Source organism: Typopeltis vanoorti, chromosome 9, assembly GCF_054136105.1.
Source record: "Typopeltis vanoorti isolate ZY-2024b chromosome 9, IOZ_Tvanoo_1.0, whole genome shotgun sequence".
NCBI classification, from domain to species: Eukaryota; Metazoa; Arthropoda; class Arachnida; order Uropygi; family Thelyphonidae; genus Typopeltis; species Typopeltis vanoorti.
In genome coordinates this window covers 5,338,807-5,359,225 of record NC_143557.1, presented here as the reverse complement: position 1 = coordinate 5,359,225, position 20,419 = coordinate 5,338,807, and the positions used below count along the sequence as shown (strand labels likewise).

General features: G+C 36.5%; 1 protein-coding gene across 1 annotated transcript in view; it reads left to right on the top strand.

Moving 5' to 3' along the window:
- LOC150102858 (retinoid-inducible serine carboxypeptidase-like) overlaps positions 1-20,419 on the top strand; it is a 279,126-nt gene that overhangs the window by 107,835 nt on the left and 150,872 nt on the right. Inside the window, exon 4 of the mRNA XM_090397958.1 lies at positions 1,292-1,366. Coding sequence (XP_090254084.1) covers positions 1,292-1,366 — 75 coding nt within the window. The remainder of the gene's footprint in view (positions 1-1,291; positions 1,367-20,419) is intronic.

Below are 20,419 nucleotides of genomic sequence, written 5' to 3'. Positions count from 1 at the left end.
TTATTTTCCCGTGATTTCTCAACAATCTGTCGTAAAGTGAAAATCTGTTCCTGACAACCTCTATTTGGCCTGAATCCAGCTTGTTCTTCACCAAGCTTTCCTTCCACAATTCTTCTCAAACGTTTCTTAAGTATACTTGCATAAATCTTACCAGGAACACTCAGTAGGGAAATACCTCTGTAATTCTCACATTCAGTTTTATTTCCCTTTTTATATATGGGTACTATGAGAGCTCTACTCCGATCATCGGGAATTCGTCCCTCTGTCCAGGCCTTCTGAACTATGTAGTGCAGCCACTATAAGACTTTTATACCACCATACTTCAGCGTTTCTGGTGGAATATCATCTACTCCTGCTACCTTTCCACATTTCAAGCCTTTGAAGCTTTTTCTACTTCAAGTATGGATATGTATTTCTGACTGTATGCCTGTTGAGTGGTTTTTACCACTGTGCTATCACTGCTTGTTTCATTTAGCAGTTTTTCGAAGTAATTACTCCATACTTCAAGGATATCTTTTTCTTCCATTTTTAATGTCACCTCTATCATCTCTAATTCCTTTTACAGCACTCTTTCCTCCATTTCTAAACTTCTTCAACAACCTCCAGAATATTTTGCCACCTTCTTGATATTTATTTTCTATGTTCTTGCCAAAGTCCTCGCATGACTTTTGTTTAGCTAGTTTTACTCAGTGTTTAGTGTTCTGACATTTGTCTCTCTATTCTCTAAGAGCATAAGCTGACTTATTTGCCAGGAACTTTTTGAAACAATGAAATTTGCATTTCTGAAATTCTTTACCTCTTTTAGATTTCTTTTTTTCTCACTCATAATTGCATATATAGGGATTATAAGTTGCACATAAAGGTTGTAAAGCAACCACATTTTTGCTGATACAATCTTCCTATGCTGTGGCTAGATATTGAATTCAATAAACACGAACAAGAATGTTTGAAACATCCTAGGAAGCATATTCCACCTTGAGTTTGTATTAATGTAAAATCTAATCAGTATAATTGCCTTTCTGATGAAATGACAATAAATGTACTGCATTGCATTTTTTTTTTACTAATTACAAACTGTATTATGTGAGGTATTGCTCTATTTATTTTGTTCCTTTAGTGTTATTTATATACTGAAGGACTGCAAAATGATCTCCATTGAATGGCAATTATAATCCTTGTTTATCTAAGTAATTGTTTGACGTATTAAATTTCTAGGGAGTCAGACAATCCATGAGTTACTATACATGCTTTACTGCTTTCCCAAATAACATATTGATTTCTTTTAATATAGAAAGTACCATTGTATGTTTTCTCAGAATCATATGGTGGGAAAATGGCAGCATCCTTCAGCCTTTCCTTGTACAAGGTAAGTTATTTTTTTACTTGTTTACAAGGAGAAATCGATCTATTTAAATGAATCAGATACAGATCTAGCATTTTTCTGTTTCACTGTATTAATATGATTAATGTACCATATGTTTCACCTTATTCTTATTATTACGTAACACCTCCAGGGAGTCCAAATACTCATTAAGGGAGGGTATCTACTCTACAACTCTGTCTCGACCACTTAACCAACTGCACCTTCCTTCATCATCTACACCAATGCCATCTACCACCAACCACCACCACTAGTATTTTCACAGACAATCGCAACATCCATGTCCAAAGCAGGATTCAAACCCACAGCCTTTTGGCTGGAGAGTGGATACGCTAACCACTCAGCAAACGAGTCTGGCCGACCATCTTTAAGATGCACTTTTTTGTACCTAAAATTTATCTGAAAATTAGGTTGCGTCCTATGAGCCAAATGCATCTTATTCACCAGTGTGTTTATTATGTTTGTGCAGTTACAGTGCATCATCACTTGACAGTAATGCATGATCAGTTAGAATAGTTGCCTGTTTGTTAACAGTCATGCATTTAAACTAGTAATCAATACAGTATATTAAATTTTTTTTTTTTTTTATAACCAATAATTTTATGAAGCATAGACATGGCTATATGATTGCATTTAAGCATTGTGTGATTTGGTACACAAAAAAGAATGGCAATAGGGTAGTAGAGTGGTTTTGGACCTCTACCTACAGAAAAAAAATGGTGCGAACTTGGAGGAAACGAGAGCAGCAATTAATAGAAGCAAATTCTAAAAAACATAATTCTGGCAAAATGGCCAGATATTGAAAGTGAATTAAAAACTTGCATAATGGATCAAAGATCAGGTTGCTGCGTATCTTCAAAAATGATTATTGAAAGAGCAAAATTATTGGCAACAGAAAGCGATATCATCAATTTTACAGTCGCCATCATGGTGCTTTAGATTTATGAAGTGAAATGATTTATGCATGTGAGCAAAAATAAAAATATCACAGAAAAAACAAACAAATTCAAAAAGAAAATTATTGAGTTTCACAGATTCATCATAAATGCTAGAAAACAAAACAATTTTGAATTGTTTTGTTTTCACAATTAATCCACATTTGTGCTCTCGAACAAGACTGACTCCAAAGGTAAAAAAAAAAAAAAATTATTGCTTAAAGCTTCTGGTCACAAAAAAAAACACTATACAGTTGTTTTTTCATGCTGTATGGATGGAACAAAATTGCCACCTTTTTAATTTTTAAAAGAAAAACTTCCCAAAGGAGTTTACATTCATATTCATCCAAAAGGATGGATGGATGAGGAAAAGATGAAGTTATGGATAAAGAAGGTATAATCCAGACGCTCTGGCAGTTTACATCAGAAATCTGCTTTGTTTGTATAGGATCGGTTTAGATGCCATTAAACAGAAGATGTTAAGAATGAACTTCACAAAATGAATACAAAAATAGCTGTAATACCAGGAGGACTCACCTCCATGCTTCAACCTGTAGGTGTATCAATAAACAAACCGTTTAAAGGATTTATGAGGGAAAAATGGGTCAGTTGGATGCAATCTCCAAATTTTGAGGAAACATCTACAGATAGCTTAGAGAAGGCCACAATTTCGCAGGTGTGTGAATGGGTAAAGAGTTCATGGAATGAAGTGAAACCTGAAGTTATTATAAAATTTTCTCAAAAGTGGGGCATTAGTAATTCACTTGATGTTGCAGAGGATTAGTTATTTTAAGACAGAGATGACTTGGTTTCTGATGAAGAAGGAAGTTCAGAAAATTTTGAGAGTGAAGATGAATAAAGAATTGAAAAGATTAATGAAATTGATAAAACTTATTTTGTGTATATTGTTATTATTATATGTTAGTTTTTTAATGATTTGATGATTTTTTAAGAATCGTTTTTTATCTAATGAATGGATAATACATGTATTAAAATTTAAAATAAAAAATGAATATTTACATGAAAAATTTGCATAATTCTTGCATCTTATACTGCAAAGAATATTTTTTTTCCAAAAATTCGAAATGAAAAATGTGATTCGTCCAATACAGTGGTGCGTCTTATAAGGCAAAAAAAATGCAGTAATTTTGTAAAGCTTTGTAAAAAAAGATCCTATCAAAGTTTCATCTCCAGTGGAATACCCTTCCTTAGCCATTCACAACCACATGCACTTTGGCATTACAACAGTTTCAAATGGGAAGATCTCAGAAATTTTTCTGTCTTCTTTCTTTGATCAGATGACTGTTCTCCAGATACTCGATGTGATCTTGTTGTAAAATATATGTCTTTTCTTGACATTATCTTATTCTGGCTTATTTATCTGCGTTCTTACTTAAACTTGTCCTTAAACTTAAGCTTTTCTTCATGAGACGTGCTGGGGTTCTGCCATAGCTAGAGCCTAGAGAAAGTTGGCATTGGTGAAACATGGGGTGTCACCTGCGGGAAGAACGATCATCATGGAATTAGGGAAGGAGCTCTGTAGACCTCACGAAGAGCCAAGGATCAAAAAGCCTTGAACCACGTGCTGCATTGCCTTTTATTCCATTTTCAATCCTTTGTTCATACTTGGGAGTATTCCAGGATTAGCCAGAAGCAATGAACGAAATGATGTCATCGCTGGCCTCTTGACCGTACGATTTTGGTGGTATTCAGTGCTAATCTGGCTTAACTCCTATTAAACTTTTACCAATAAGTGTAAAGTGCAACTACATTCTAACAGAAAATTATCCTTTTATATATTTACATCTTACTAAGCACATTTTGTTCTTATAAAGTTAGACAAAAAAAATTGTAAAATCTCTACCAAAAATTCTCTAAAAAAATTATTTCTCATGAGATTTTACATTGTTGTAGAAATTATCCATGTTGGAATGAAGGTCTCCACCAACTCTGTTTAAAATTTCCACTCAATATCCAAGCCCTAGTTATCTAAAAAATATGCCAAGGTGGTCTAAAAAAAGAAAACAGCAGCTTATTGTAAGTGAGACAAAAACTGTTAACATCATTCATAACTGGAAACATTTGCAAAACATCTTTAAGGGCTAAATCTGATTCTGAAAGAAACTAAATATAGAAACTTGCCACCTGTACAAATGGCAGTTGTGCCTTCTGGTCCCTTGCAAAAGGCTGTTGGTGCAATTTTTGGCCTTCTGTATTTCCACCTGATGAAATAATGAAGTATAGGATATTCCACTTTATGATTTCATCATTTTCAGCTATCGCCTCCATTGATTACTAAGGCAAGGCATCTTTTTTACCTAGAACATTGCACCATTTGCCTTCCATGGCCTTCTGCTAAAAAGACATCAGGAGACTCTTGAACAACTTGGAAATCAAAAAAGGGATCTGGTACTGTTGGAATCACATCAGTTTGTTCCAAAAAGATGTGCTCCTCAACTTATATCTGTTCTTTAATTGGCATCCACCCTACAGCATGAAAGGGAGCACACCCACACAAACACACAAAGTGATGACTCAACTATCAAACTATTGCTCTCACTTCAGTGTTGTCTAAAGTATTGGAAAAGTGATGAAGTTTATCCACAGTCAACTCCTGCAGCACCTAGAGAACCGTTAACTAATTTGTCACCAACAATGTGGATTTTGCCAAACATTATCCACAGTAGATCACCTGCCTCTGGACACTTGCACTGGAAAGGTGTAGAAAACCTATGCTGTTACACTTGATGTTTCAAAGGCATTTTATAGGATTTGGCATCTAGGGCGTCTCAGCGTATTGCCATCTTATAGTCTGTCTTCCTTATTTATAATTGAATTGCCAGTTTTTTTAAGTTGTTTGCTACTTGTAATGGTAGGGGATGTTCTCTCTTCAGATTTTCCTACTAATTGCAGATGTTCTTTAGGTTCATCACAACTGTTATTTCACTCATCCTATTCTCACATACATAAATGACCTGTTCACAGATTGATTGATGTTGAAAGTTTATTTTTCATAATAAATTTAGTTTAATCCTTTATCCAAGTGTAAACATCACTCCTATCTCAGTATCTCCCATAATGCAAAACACATCTCCTTGTGGATATGTCTAATGTTATGCATTAAGGGAAGGGCCACTACCCAGACTAATTTCGACCTTTATTGAGGTCTCTTCAGTAGGAGCCAGGCCCAAATGGAGATACCAGGCAGAAGCATTAGCAAGGTCATCTCTACCTATAGGAATTGCCAAACGGTGTGCCACCTTTTTAATAAATTACTCTGGATTTAGAGAAAGATGTGTTGAAAGTTTATTTTTCACTTGGTTAGACTATAATAAATTTAGTGTAATCCTTTATCCATGTTGTACCACCTTACCCCAGTCCTGAAGATACTTTCAGGCGCAAACTTTGTTTGCTCACACTTGGATAAAGGATTAAACTAAATTTATTATAGTCTACCCAAGTGAAAAATAAACTTTCAACATCTTTCTCTAAATCCAGAGTAATTTATTAAAAAGGTGGCACACCGTTTGGCAATTCCTATAGGTAGAGATGACCTTGCTAATTCTTCTGCCTGATATCTCCACTTCGGCCTGGCTCCCACTGAAGAGACCTCAATAAAGGTCGAAAGTAGTCTGGGTAGTGGCCCTTCCCTTAATGCATAAAATGTTAGCTTGCTCCACCTTTGCAACGAGTTGCCTGGTGTTGTACCACCTTACCCCAGTCTTGAAGATACTTGCAGGAGCAAACTTTGTTTGCTCACACTTGGATAAAGGATTAAGCTAAATTTATTATAGATTTATTGATGATACACTTCATTCATCCTATACATATGAAAAATCTTGCAGTATTCAAACACCTCAAGTTGAAAAATCATTTAAAACAAGTGCTCTTAATGCTGATCCTCATACCAACCTTTAATGAGGCAATAACAATCTGATCACTTTCACTGCTTCCAAAACACAGGTTTTTTTTTTTTTTTTTCTGGTGGGGGGGGGGGGCAAAAAAACTATGTTTTTCTCCCTTACATTTGACAATGCTCAGCTTAACAGTCAAGACCAACTCTCTCTTCTTGGATTGACTCTTATTTACTCCTAGACTTTTCTAGTTATAATGACATCACTTTCATAGCATCCTCAGCTTTGACAAAACTTGGTAACCCTTTTTGCTTATCATCATCATCAAATTCCTGCCATGTACTCTCAAGGGGTGTACAGGATATGATAGTACTACATGAAAAAAATTACATCATTATTAATTTCCTATCTACAATTTAACTCCAAATCAGTCTGTTACTTGTCAAGACTCCAACATTATCAGATTTTATATTTCTGTCGTCTAAGGCACTTTGTACCGTATCAATCCACCTATATCTTGGTCTTCCTCTGGGTCGTTTTGCTGCCAACTTGGCAGAGAACACTTGTTTTGCTAATATTTCCTCGCCCATTCTGTTTAAGTGACCATACCACCTGAGATTAGCTCTGCTAACGCATTCCTGGATGCTGACAATGTCAAGTTCTTTCCTAATATCCTCGTTTTTAATATGATATTGCCATTGATGTCATCTGTTCACGTCTATAATCTTTCTCAGGACTCTCATATCTGTGGTCTCTAGTCTTTGATCAAGTGTTTTACTTCTGACCCAGCTCTCAGATCCATAAGTTAAAAGTGGTTTGAACACTGTCTTGTATACAGCTAATTTAGTGTTCCTACTAATTTCTCTCTTATTCCATATGAATTTATTCAATTGACTTCCCACCATACTAGCTTTGCTGATTCTGTTGTCTATTTCTATATTTAATTTACCATCTTCAGTAAAAATCGTGCCTAAATAGCTGAAATGTTTTACTTGTTCCACAGGTTCTCCATTCACATCACTGTAGACATTTTCAATGATTCTGCCTATTTTCATTGTCATTGTCTTTTTATTGCTGACCTTCATACCATATCTATTACAACAGCTATTCAATTTAGTCAGAGAATCTTGCAGACTTGTAGCAGATTTATTTAGAAATATAACATCATTTGCATAAAGCAAAGAGCTGACATTAACATCTCCGATTTTGATATCATGTTTAATACCACTTTCCTTCATAATGTGATCCATATAGATAATCAATAACAGAGGGGATAATGTACATCCTTGTCTCACACCAGATTTAACATTAAACCATCTTCCTGTACTTCCTTCAATTCTAACTGCTGACTTACAACTCAAATAAAGACTAAGTATTACTTGATATAATGCCCCATTGACACCATATAACTGCAGCGTATTGAATAGCTTCTCTCTTGGCACTTTGTCATATGCCTTTTCCAGATCGACAAAACTTAAATACAGATCTTTGTTATATTCCCATGCTTTCTCGACTATTTGTCGTAAAGTGAAGATCTGATCCTAACAGCCTCTATTTGGCCTGAATCCAGCTTGTTCTTCACCAAGCTTTTCTTCCACAATTCTTCTCAACCGTTTCTCAAGTATACTTGCATAGATCTTGCCAGGAGCACTCAGTAGGGAAATACCTCTGTAATTCTCACATGTAGTTTTATTTCCCTTTTTATATATGGGTACTATGAGAGCTCTACTCCAATCATCGGAAATTCATCCCTCTGTCCAGGCTTTCTGAACTATGCAGTGCAGCCACTGTAAGACTCTTATACCACCATACTTCAGCATTTCTGGTCGAATATCATCTACACCTGCTGCCTTTCCAAATTTCAAGCCTTTGATGGCTTTTTCTACTTCAAGTATGGATATGTATTCCTGACTGCATGCCTGGTCAGTGTTTTTTTACCACTGTGCTGTCATCACTGCTTGTTTCATTTAGCAGTTTTTCAAAGTAATTACTCCATACTTCAAGGATATCTTTTTTCCCATTTTCGTGTCACCTTTATCATCTCTAATTCCTTTTACAGCACTCTTTCCTCCATTCTTAAGCTTCTTCAACAACCTCCAGAATATTTTGCCACCTTCTTGATATTTATTTTCTATATTCTTGCCAAAGTCCTCCCATGACTTTTGTTTAGCTAGTTTTACACACTGTTTAGCATTCTTGCATTTTCTCTATATTCTCTAAGAGCACATGCTGACTTATTTGACAGGAACTTTTGATATGCTTTATTCTTTTCCTTCACTGCCTCTTTAACTTCCTGTGTCCACCAGGGAGTTCTGATTTTTTTATCCTTACAGACAACCTCACCACATGCCTCTCTAGCAGAATCAATCAATGTTTTCTTCAGAGTTTGCTACTGAATCTCCAAGGTTTGATTCCTGTTCTCAAACTCTTTCATTTTTTCTTCAATAATCTTTGTGTATTTTAGTCTACAGTTCACATCTGAGAGCTGCTCAACTTTTATTCGCTTTAAAACTTTCTTACATGTTATTCTTTTGAATATGAAATTCAATTTTATTCTGTTCAAGACTAAATAGTGATCACTTCCAATTTCAAATCCTCTGTACCCTCTGGTGTCCTGCACCAGGGAGAAAACATCACTATCAACAATAACATAGTCAATGAGACTTTTCTTATTCCTTGTCTCTTCTCTCCATGTGAATTTGTGCACATTTTTATGTTGGAACATGGTGTTAGTAATAACCAGTACATGTCCTGAGCAGAAATCCAACAGATATTTGCCATTATTATTAGCTTTGCTCTTTTCTCCAAATTTTCCCAAAATATTTTTGTATGTCTCACAATCATTTCCTACTCTGCTATTTAGATCCCCAACAAGGACCAACTTTTCATTTTTTTTTTTGTGTCAGTTGCTTTTTCTAAAGCCTCAAAAAATTCCTCCACTTCTACCTTAGTAGAACCTTCTGTGGGACCATAGGCACAAATAAGTCTCATTGTCCAGTTCCTCATTCTCATATTTGCCCACATTACTCTACTTGAGACTGACTGCCATTCAAGAAGATTAGCCTCGTATTTTGTGTTGAATACTATGGCTACTCCTTCTTTTCCTTGATTGTCATTGCCTGAATATAACATTTTGTATTTATTGCTCAGAACGATCTCACCAGTTTTGGTCTTTTTTGTTTCAGTCACCCCTATTATGTCGATCTGGTACTTATCTAATTCCTCAACTAGCTTCATTTCTTTGCCATTCAGGCTTCTTACGTTGATAGTACCGATCTTTAACTCTGGTGATGTTGAGTTGGGGTTTATTTTCTGATTTGTTCCAGTAGCTGAGTTTTTGCTGTTCGCCCTGGTTCCCTGGCGAAAACAACGGGGGCCTTGTTTAACCGGGCGACGCCCCAGCCGGCATGAAATTTTGTCATGTTGTACCATCATTCTATATTTTGGTTTAACCAATAAGAATACAATTTGGTCGGCTAAATCCCAAATTGGCAGCCCATCCTCGTCCGTTCAGTATCCAAGTAGATACCCAACAGGGTGTACCACGAGAAGGTGAGGATTGGACATTAGGTCAGAAGCCCTGGTCGGTTCTCCACATTCCTTTAAAGGCCATGTGGAGGTCTCCTCTCAGTTATACAGTTTTGACCCTTAAGCTACCCTTTTTGCTTAAGATGTTACATTTCATATGTGTAGGTATTTATTCTGCATATATCCCAGATCTGTACAAACTTAAGATACTGCTCTCACATTTGGAGTGATACTTAACGCCTTTCTAAAAATTCTTGATGCTGCTCAGAAGGGAGTGGCTCATTAATTTATAATCTTCTCTCTCTCTCTCTCTCTCTTTTTTCATTGACTGTTTCAGTCTGCTAGAAGGTGAGGTTATAGTTGGATGTGTGAAGAGGTAGCAGTGAAAAAAAAAGTTTCCATTATAATTTATTAGAAGTTTACTTTAAATTTCCAAGCAATTTGAGTGAGATAGAATGCACAGTCTGTGGGGAGTTTGCACTTAGAGAATTTGTGTTAAAAAGTAATATATTAGTATAGTTTGTTAGTATTCTTTGTGCAGTGTGTGAATAATGGCAGCAGCTGCAATTCAATTTGCCAACGACTTTTCATCGAGTCATCCACCATTTAAGGACTACATTCTACATAGCACACTATTGGATTTTGTGATATATGGTTCTTGTGGCATGTATGCATCCCTGGCAGTTAGAAATGTGACAGGTGAGAGGCAAGGGAGTGCTTGTCTGTGTAAAATGTAGAAAATGGGAAGAATTAAATCACAAGATTTAGAAATTAAAACAATGAGAGAAATTTAGAAAACGAGAGGCATGAGAGACCTTGACAGTGTTATATCAGAAATGGGTGAATACTGACCAAGAGAAATAAGTACCATGATCAAGGGTGAGAAAAATGAAAGAGAAGGAAAGGTGAGAGAAAGGCAAGACATTGCTGGAACCTGGGATGGAGAGATGACAGAACAGCAGGTTAGTGAGAGAACAAGGAGAGAAAATGTCAGAGAGAGAGAATGAGGGATATAGATGAGCAAGGAAGAAACAGTGGTAAGAGGTGTGATGTATGGTGACTCAGTGATACATGATGTGCAACATACAATGCTGGAGGAGTGTCTGCTTAGAGGAATGATAGTGACTATGGCAATTAAGCAAGGTGAAAGAGTGGGAGTGGCTGAGTTGATTGTGATGGTGGATTCAAATTATTTGAGAAGCAATGTGAATTCGGTGGTGAAAGATCTGAGGTTCATGCTTGAGGTTGTATAGAAGAAGACAGAGAGAAGGAAGATAGTGGGTGTGTTGCCCAAGTGTGATAATTCAGAGCTACTGAGATGAGCATCAATAATGAATAGTATGATAGCCAGAATCTGTTGAAGAGAGGCTTGGATTATGTGGATGAATGGAGGGCATTTAAGGATAGAAAGGAACTTAATGTGAGAAACAGCTTGCATTTGAATGAGGAAGGGCATAGGCATCCAGAGAGAATGTTGTTCTCCAAACAAATCAGTGTGTCGATGCAGGGAAACTCAGGTTTGATGGTAGCAGGGGTGGCCTCTTCTGGGAATAGTCACTTGGGAAAAGAGGGAATGCATTGTGTAATGCTGAATCTACTGGAATCTTGAGGGAATAATAAGTATAGAAACAGTGACAGCACCTCAATGATTCTTTATACAATGCCAGAAGTATCCAGAATAAAGGAGATGAATTGGTGGTGCTGATAGTATCAGCCTGTCCAAAGATTATTGGGATCACTGAGACATAATTGATGGAAGATGATATACTGACAAAAATGGAAGTAGCAGGGTATAGCATTTTTTGGCAGGATAGGAAGTGCAAATACGGTGGTGGAGTACTGCTTATGATAACTAATGAGGTATGTCCTCTCAAAGTGGAGGATTTGAATAACAATAGCACCAATGGTTTTGAGAGTATATGGTGTGAGGTGGAGGTATGCAGAACAGGATATTTAGTGGGGTGTTGCTATAAGCCAGGGAGCGGAGAGGATGAAGAGCAGGAGATGTTTTAGGCAGTTGAGCTTGGTGAGTGCAAAACGAATGATTGTTATGGGATATTTTAATTAGAGCAATATAAACTGGGAAGAGGAAACATCAAATGGTAGTAAGGAAATGGAATTTCTGGGATTCTTGAAGGACAAATATCTTAAGCAACATGTAGCAGAAGGAACACTTGGACACAGCATCAGAAGATCTGATTATAACTGAGAGGCATCTCTTCCCCCATCTAGAGAGAGTGGCCATATAGTTTTGATTTGGAAAATGAATGGACATGCAACAGTATCAAAGAGAAAGGAATGTATGTAGAATTATAAGGCAAGTGATTGTAATAATGTTAGAAATCAGCATGGGAGCAGTTCCATGGATGGAGGAATTGGAAGAGCAAGATATCATCAGTGCTTGGCAACTGGTGAAGGAATGTTTATTAGCAGCAATGGCAATTTGTATACCATTTTTTGTACAGAATGGGGCAGATGAGGGTAATATTATCTGAGAGTCAGCATCGATTTGCTAATGGGGACACTCGTGTTTTAGTGATCTGATTGCCTTTTATAACAACGTACCAAGTCATATTCTGCCTTTTTTGTTTATTTTACAAAGGTATTTGATGGGATGCCACATGAACATCAAATGCAGTTAAAAATAGGTTTTGGAAGAGATATAAGGAGAAGGGTGGAGAGCAGATGCATGAAGAATATAAGACTTGGGCAGGAGAGTGACTAGTATGGTAAGGAAGGCAAAACTGGAATACGAGAAGAGATTGGTCTTGAGATCCAAAGAAAATATTAAGGAATTGTTTCGTTATGCAGACAGTGGGAGGAGGAGGAATCATTGTCGAAGAATGACATTGTTGGATAAAAATGGGAGTAGAGCAACTGATGCAAAGGACATAGTGGAGTTGTTCAATGATCACTTTATTGGGGCGTTTCATCCTAAAGAAATAGGTTTCAACATTAGAGGGATGTGTCGGGTTTGAGGTTTAGAAGTGCAAGAAGACCATGTGTTTCAAATACTGAGTACTCTGGATGTCAATAAAGCAATGGGAACTGGATGAAATTTTGACACAAGTTTTGAGAGAATGTGCTCAAGGACTGACAGCTCCGTTAACCTGGCTTTTAAATGAGAGTCTGGCCATGAGAAAGGTGCCCAAGGTATGGAAGGAGGATAAGATAGTGCCATTATATAAGGATGGTAGGAACAGAAGTGTCAAATTATAGACCAGTTTCTATTTAATCAATAATTGTTATGATTCTGGAAAAATTAGTGAGGGATCATTTACAGAATTGGGAAGATGAGGGTAATGTTATCTGAGAGTCAGCATGGATTTGCTGATGGGCACTCTTGTTTTAGTGATCTGATTTCCTTTTACAACAAAGTGGCAAGTCATATTCTGTCCTTTTTGTTTATTTTACAAAGGTATTTGATAGGATGCCACATGATAAGCTGATATTTAAATTGCAGCACATGGGTCTGGATGTCAGGTTAGTGAATTGGATTGGCTGTCTGATAGAGAGCAGAGAGTTATATATATGAGGGGACTGTATCAAGGAAGCAGAAGGTTACAAGTGGACTCCCACAAGGCTCAGTACTGAGATCTGTGTTGTTTAACCTTTATATCAATAACATTATCAGTGGATTACAGGGAGATATTCAGTTTGCATATGATGTAAGCTGGAAGGGTTATTACTAATAATGCATATGTGGTAGCCCTTCAAGAGGATTTGAATAAAATGTATTGTGATGGGCAAATGAATAGCAATGTCAGTTTAATTCAGCTAAATGTAAAGCCTTGAAGTTTGAGATATATTGATGGCAAGCTGCATGCACTGGTGCAGAAAGTGGGGGGGGGGGGGGGTCTAGGGTTTGATGATTGATAGAATCATCACCCTACCATTCCTATAGAAATATTTACATATTTAATTCCATCTTTGCTAATAATTGTGCCTAAATGCCGGCAAAGGTTGGTCGATTGGTAGAGCCTCTGCTACTAATGGCTCAGTTAAGTAAGTTTGAGCACGGTTAGTAGATGGAAGGAGCCAATTGTTTGACACTGTTGGCACACTCTCTCTCGATGAGTCTTTGGACTCCCTGGAGGTGTCAAATAATAATAATAATGTTAAATATGCATGAGCTGTTCTATAGGTTCATTAGTGAGAATTGTAGTTGTTTTTTTAACCATATCTTTTTATAGTTAATTTTTTATTCTGGTAGTTGAAATAGCAAAAAGTAGATGACAAGACTGGCAAGCTGTCAGTTTAGGATTTAGCCAATCAAATTGTATTCTTATGGGCTTAAACCACAAATGAAATGATGGTACAACAGGACAGAATTTCATGCTGGCTGGGGCATCATCCAGTTAAACAAGGGTCTGTGTTGTTTCGCCAGGGTAAGCAGCAAAAAGTCAGCTGCTGGAACAAATCATGAAACACACTCCAAATCAACACCACCAGAGTTTAAGGTTGGTAGTATCAACATGAAAAGCCTGAATGGTAAAGAAAGGGAGCTGGATGATGAATTGGATAAGTACCTGATTGACGTAATATAGAGGTGACTGAAACAAAAAAAAAAAAAAAAAAAAAAAAGACAAAAATTGGTGAGCTCTTTCTGAGCAGTAAAGACATAATGTTACATTAAGGCAACAACAATCAGGAAAAAGAAGGAATAGCTATAGTGTTTAACACTAAATATGATGCTAATCTTCTTGAATGGCAGGCAATATCAAGTAGAGTGATGTGGGCAAATATCAGAATGGGGAACTGGACTTTGAGACTTATTTGTGCCTAATGTCCCACAGAAGGTTCTAATAAAGAAGTGGAGGAATTTTTTGAGGTTTTAGAGAAAGCAACTGACACAATGAAAAAGGAAAAGTTGGTACTTCTTGGGGGTCTGAATAGCAGAGTAGGAAATGATTGTCAGACGTACAAATATATTTTGGGAAAATTTGAAGAAAAGATCAAAGCTAATAATAATGGCAAATACCTGTTGGATTTCTGCTCAGGACATGGACTGGTTATTTGCCATTATTATTAGCTTTGATCTTTTCTTCAAATTTTGAAGAAAAAATGAAAGAGTTTGAGAACAGGAACCAAACCTTGGAGATCAGTTGCAAGCCTTGAAGAAAGCCCTGACTGATTCAGCTAGAGAGGCATGTGGTGAAGTTGTCTGGAAGAATAGAAAAATCAGAACTCCATGGTGGACATAGGAAGTTAGAGGCAGTGAAAGAAAAAAAAGAAAGCATATCAAAAGTTCCAGGCAAATAAGTCAGCTTGTGCTCTTAGAGAATACAGAGACAAATGTAAGAAAGCTAAATATTGTATAAAACTAGCTATCAAAAGTCATGGGATGATTTGGGTAAGAACATAGAAAATAAATATCAAGAAGATGGCAAGATATTCTGGAGGTTGTTGAAGAAGCTCAGAAATGGAGGAATTTGTTGTAAAAGGAATTAGAGATGATAATGGCAACATGAAAACAGGAGAAAAAGATATCCTTGAAGTATGGAGTAATTACTTCGAAAAATTGCTAACTGAAACAAGCAGTGATGACAGCACAGTGGTAACACTGAGCAGGCATTCAGTCAGGAATACATATCCATACTTTAAGTAGGAAAAGCCATCAAGAGACTGAATGTGGAAATGCAGGAGGAGTAGATGATATTCAACCAGAAATGCTCAAGTATAGAGATATAAAAGTCTTACAGTGGCTGCACTGCATACTTCAGAAGGCCTGGACAGAGGGGCGAATTCCAGATGATTAGAGTAGAGCTCTCATACTACCAATATATAAAAAGGGAAATAAAACTGATTATGAGAATTACAGAGGTACTGAAGTATAAAGAGCTAATAAGCTTCATTTCGGCAATGAAAACATTACTTAAATTAAGGGGATATTAAATCCCACATAGTTTTAAAACCGAATAAGAAACTCAAAGATTGGAATCAGAGAGTTTCTTGCCGAATATAGTAAACTATAAAGTATCGGCGACACTAGCGTTAGCCAATGCAAGTGATCCTAGTACATAGTACAATACCGGACGACTCGTTGCAAAGGTGGGGGAAGTTCCGATCGCTATTCTTAGGTATTTTCCATAATGTAAAAACACATTTCCTAGGAAATGTATGCTGTTATTACATTATGGAGGGAGGTCACTACCCAGACCGGTTTCAGCCTTTTTTGATGCTTCATCAGTGAGTAGCTAGACCTAATAATACCGAAGTGTATAGCGAAAAAAACTTATATACTCTGCGAACGAGTTTTCCAAACAGGTGCAACCATTAAGTTACTTAAGTATAAAGAGCTAATAAGCTTCATTTCGACATTGTACTACGTATGTCCGGTATTGTACTACGTACTAGGATCACTTGCATTGGCTTGCATAGTATCGGCGACACTAGCGTTAGCTAGTGTCGCCGATACTTTATAGTTTACTATATTCGGCAAGAAACTCTCTGATTCCAATCTTTGAGTTTCTTATTCGGTTTTAAAACTATGTGGGATTTAATATCCCCTTAATTTAAGTAATGTTTTCATTGCGAAATGAAGCTTATTAGCTCTTTATACTTAAGTAACTTAATGGTTGCACCTGTTTGGAAAACTCGTTCGCAGAGTATATAAGTTTTTTTTACTATACACTTCGGTATTATTAGGTCTAGCTACTCACTGATGAAGCCTCAAAAAAGGCTGAAACCGGTCTGGGTAGTGACCTCCCTCCATAATGTAATAACAGCATACATTTCCTAGGAAATGTGTTTTTACATTATGGAAAATACCTAAGAATAGCGATCTGAACTTCCCCCACCTTTGCAACGAGTCGTCTGGTATTGTACTGCGTACTAGGATCACTTGCATTGGCTAACGCTAGTGTCGCCGATACTTTATAGTTTACTATATTCGGCAAGAAACTCTCTGATTCCAATCTTTGAGTTTCTTACAGAGGTATTTCTCTACTGAGTGTTCCTGGTAAGATATATGCAAGTATACTTGAGAAACTGTTGAGAAGGATTGTGGAAGAGAAGCTTGGTGAAGAACAAGCTGGATTCAGGCCAAATAGAGGTTGTCAGGATCAGATCTTCACTTTACGACAAATAGTTGAGAAAGCATGGGAATATAACAAAGATCTGTATTTAAGTTTTGTAGATCTGGAAAAGCATATGACAAGGCCAAGAGAGAATCTAATCGAAACGTTACAGTTATATGGTGTCAATGAGACATTATATCAAGGAATGCTTAGTCTTTATTTGAGTTGCAAGTCGGTAGTTAGAATATTGAAGGAAGTAAAGGAAGGTGATTTAATGTTAAATCTGGTGTCAAACAAGGATGTACATTATCCCCCTCTGTTATTCATTATCTATATGGATCACATTATGAAGGAAAGTGGTATTAAACCATCAAAATTGGAGTTGTGAATGTCAGCTCTTTGCTTTATGCAGATGATGTTATTCTTCTAAATAAGTCTGCTATAGTACACCCACAGATACGAGACCCTTTGACACTTCTGCCCATGTCAACAGAAGGAGAATCCATTCCGATAATGGGGCAATCAATCCTTATTGTGGGATGAGTTGTTTATTATTACACGTCAGAAAAATTATCTCCTCTTTTATGATCATTGTAGTTTTTTAAAGTGGTAACTATTTTGCTTGTATAACAGTTGGAAAATTTTACCTATAAAGCATGTGATTTTGCGTGTTTGCGACCAATTTGTGCATCCTTCATTTCTTTCTCCCTTTCAGCATGAATCCCTATTCTTTGCACAAAGCCAAGCGATACTCAAGTTGTGGTCATACTATACCAGTCTGCAAGATTCCCTGACTAAATTGAATAACTGTTGTAGTAGATATGGTATGAATGTCAGCAATAACAAGACAAAGATAATGAAAATAGGCAGAATCGTTGAAAATGTCAAGTGCATTGCGAATGGAGAACCTGTGGAACAAGTAAAACATTTCAGCTACTTAGGCACAATTTTTAATGAAGATGGTAAATTAAATATGGAAATAGACAGCAGAATCAACAAAGCTGGTATGCTAGGCAGTCAACTGAATACATTTATATGGAATAAGAGAGAAATTAGTGAAAACACTAAATTAGCTGTATACAAGGCAGTGTTCAAACCAGTTTTAGCTTATGGATCTGAGAGCTGGGTCAAAAGTCAAACACTTGACCAAAGACTAGAGACCGCAGATATGAGAGTTCTGAGAAAGATAAGAGGCATGAACAGATGGCATCAATGGCAATATCATATTAAAAACGAGGATATTAGGAAAGAACTTAAAATTGTCAGCATCCAGGAATGTGTTAGCAGAGCTAATCTCAGGTGGTATGGTCACTTATACAGAATGAGAGAGGAAAGATTAACAAAACAGGTGTTCTCTGCCATGTTGGCAGGAAAAAACCCAGAGGAAGATCAAGATATAGGTGGATTAATCCAGTAAAAGTGTCTTAGAATATAAGATCTGATAATGTTGGAGTCTTGACAGCTAACAGATTGATTTGGAGGAAAATTGTAGATTGGAAGTTAGTAATGATGTAAATTTTTCATGTAGTACTATTATATCCTGTAAACCCCTTGAGGGTATATATCAGGAATTTGATGATATATATATATGTAGAAACCTTTTACCATGAGTTGCCTTGAGTTGCACTACTTTGAGGGTCAGCTAGACTTACAGTACGTGCAGGCTCAAAATTGACTTGCTTGTCTGTTAGCTTACTTGGGAAATGGAGTAAAACCAGGTTTAAAATAGCTTGGTATCTTTAACATATATATATATATATATATATATATATATATATATTGATAGCTAGGGAATGAAAATGTCCCTATACATTGAAAACATATTACCCCTACTGACATGCTGCACACAGACTCAGTCTGTATACAATATTTAGTGAAAATGGAGTAATTAGAGTATTTAGTGTAATTAGAGACAGCTGGAATGAATAATAATATCATTATTATTAAGAGCGACCTCCAGGGAATCAGAGACTTGTTGAGGAAGGCCACATAATAAACATACAAGGTAATCCATTCCAATCATGCACAACTCTCTGAGAGAAAAATCTATCCCTCACCCCTTTCTCGGCTTTGAAGGATGCGCTCTCTTCCTTTCCCCACCCTCCATAAATTGAAAAATTCTATCAATTGAAATCCTGTATGATCCTTTCAGAAGTTTGCAAGTCTCAATCATATCACCCCACTTTCTCCTGTTTGCTAGTGGAATATCAGTATTCCACAATCCTGATATCATTTTTAACATTCTCCTTTGTACTCTCTCCAGTATATCAGAATCACAATGGAAACCAAGAGACCAGACCTACACATAATAGTCAAAGTGAGGTCTTATCAAGGCCTTGTAAAGAGGAAAATAACATCTTTGTCTTTACAATGAATGTTCATTTCAGAATTGCAGTTATCTTTTGAGTTGTATTTGCAATCTTTCCCACATGTCCCCTGAATTTCAACTTCCTATCTATTAACACTCCAAGATCCCTTGCCTCATCAGTTTCTTCTAGCCTAATCCCACCAATATAATACGACATTGGATATCTAATCATGCCAAAGTGAATGACTTACGTTTACTGAGATTGAACTGACACCCATTTTCCCATGCAGACAGTTCCAGCCTATTCAAATCATTCTGCAAGTACTGCATATCAGCAGCATTCCTGATTATCCTGCCAATCTTTGCATCATCAGCAAATAGCTGTATGGTGCTTGTCAGATCCTTCCCAATATCATTAATGTACAGGTTGAATAATTGTGGACCAAACACCTTGAAGAATATAATTTCTTGGCATTTTTAATTTAATTACATTATATAGTGAAAACTATCCTTACTCAACAGATGCTATACTGAATAGTTGCAAACCAAACATGTTACCATGTTGGTAATATGTTTATATATTAGCATGAAATTAATTTAAATTTCAGAAATAGTTATTATAAAGTTTTATATAACTTTATATAAATAGTGATCACTATTTAGTCTTGAGCAGGATAAAATTGAATTTCATATTGAAAAGAATAACATGTAAGAAAGTTTTAAAGCGAATAAAAGTTGAGCAGCTCTCAGATGTGAACTGTAGACTAAAATACAGAAAGATTATTGAAGAAAAAATGAAAGAGTTTGAGAACATGAATCAAACCTTGGAGATTCAGTGGCAAACTCTGAAGAAAACATTGATTGATTCTGCCAGAGAGGCATGTGGTGAGGTTGTGTGCAAGGATAAAAAAATCAGAACTCCCTGGTGGACACAGGAAGTTACAGAGGCAGTGAAGGAAAAGAAGAAAGCATATCAAAAGTTCCTGGCAAATAAGTCAGCTTTTACTCTCACAAATGTAAGAAAGCTAAGAGCTGAGAGCTGAGAGCTAAACAAAAGTCATGGGAGGACTTTGGCAAGAATATAGAAAATAAATATCAAGAAGGTGGCAAAATATTCTGGAGGTTGTTGAAGAAGCTTAAGAATGGAGGAAAGAGTGCTGTAAAAGGAATTAGAGATGATAAAGGTGACATGAAAATGGGAGAAAAAGATATCCTTGAAGTATGGAGTAATTACTTTGAAAAACTGCTAAATGAAACAAGCAGTGATGACAGCACAGTGGTAAAAAACACTGACGCATGCAGTCAGGAATACATATCCATACTTGAAGTAGAAAAAGCCATCAAAGGCTTGAAATGTGGAAAGGCAGCAGGTGTAGATGATATTCGACCAGAAA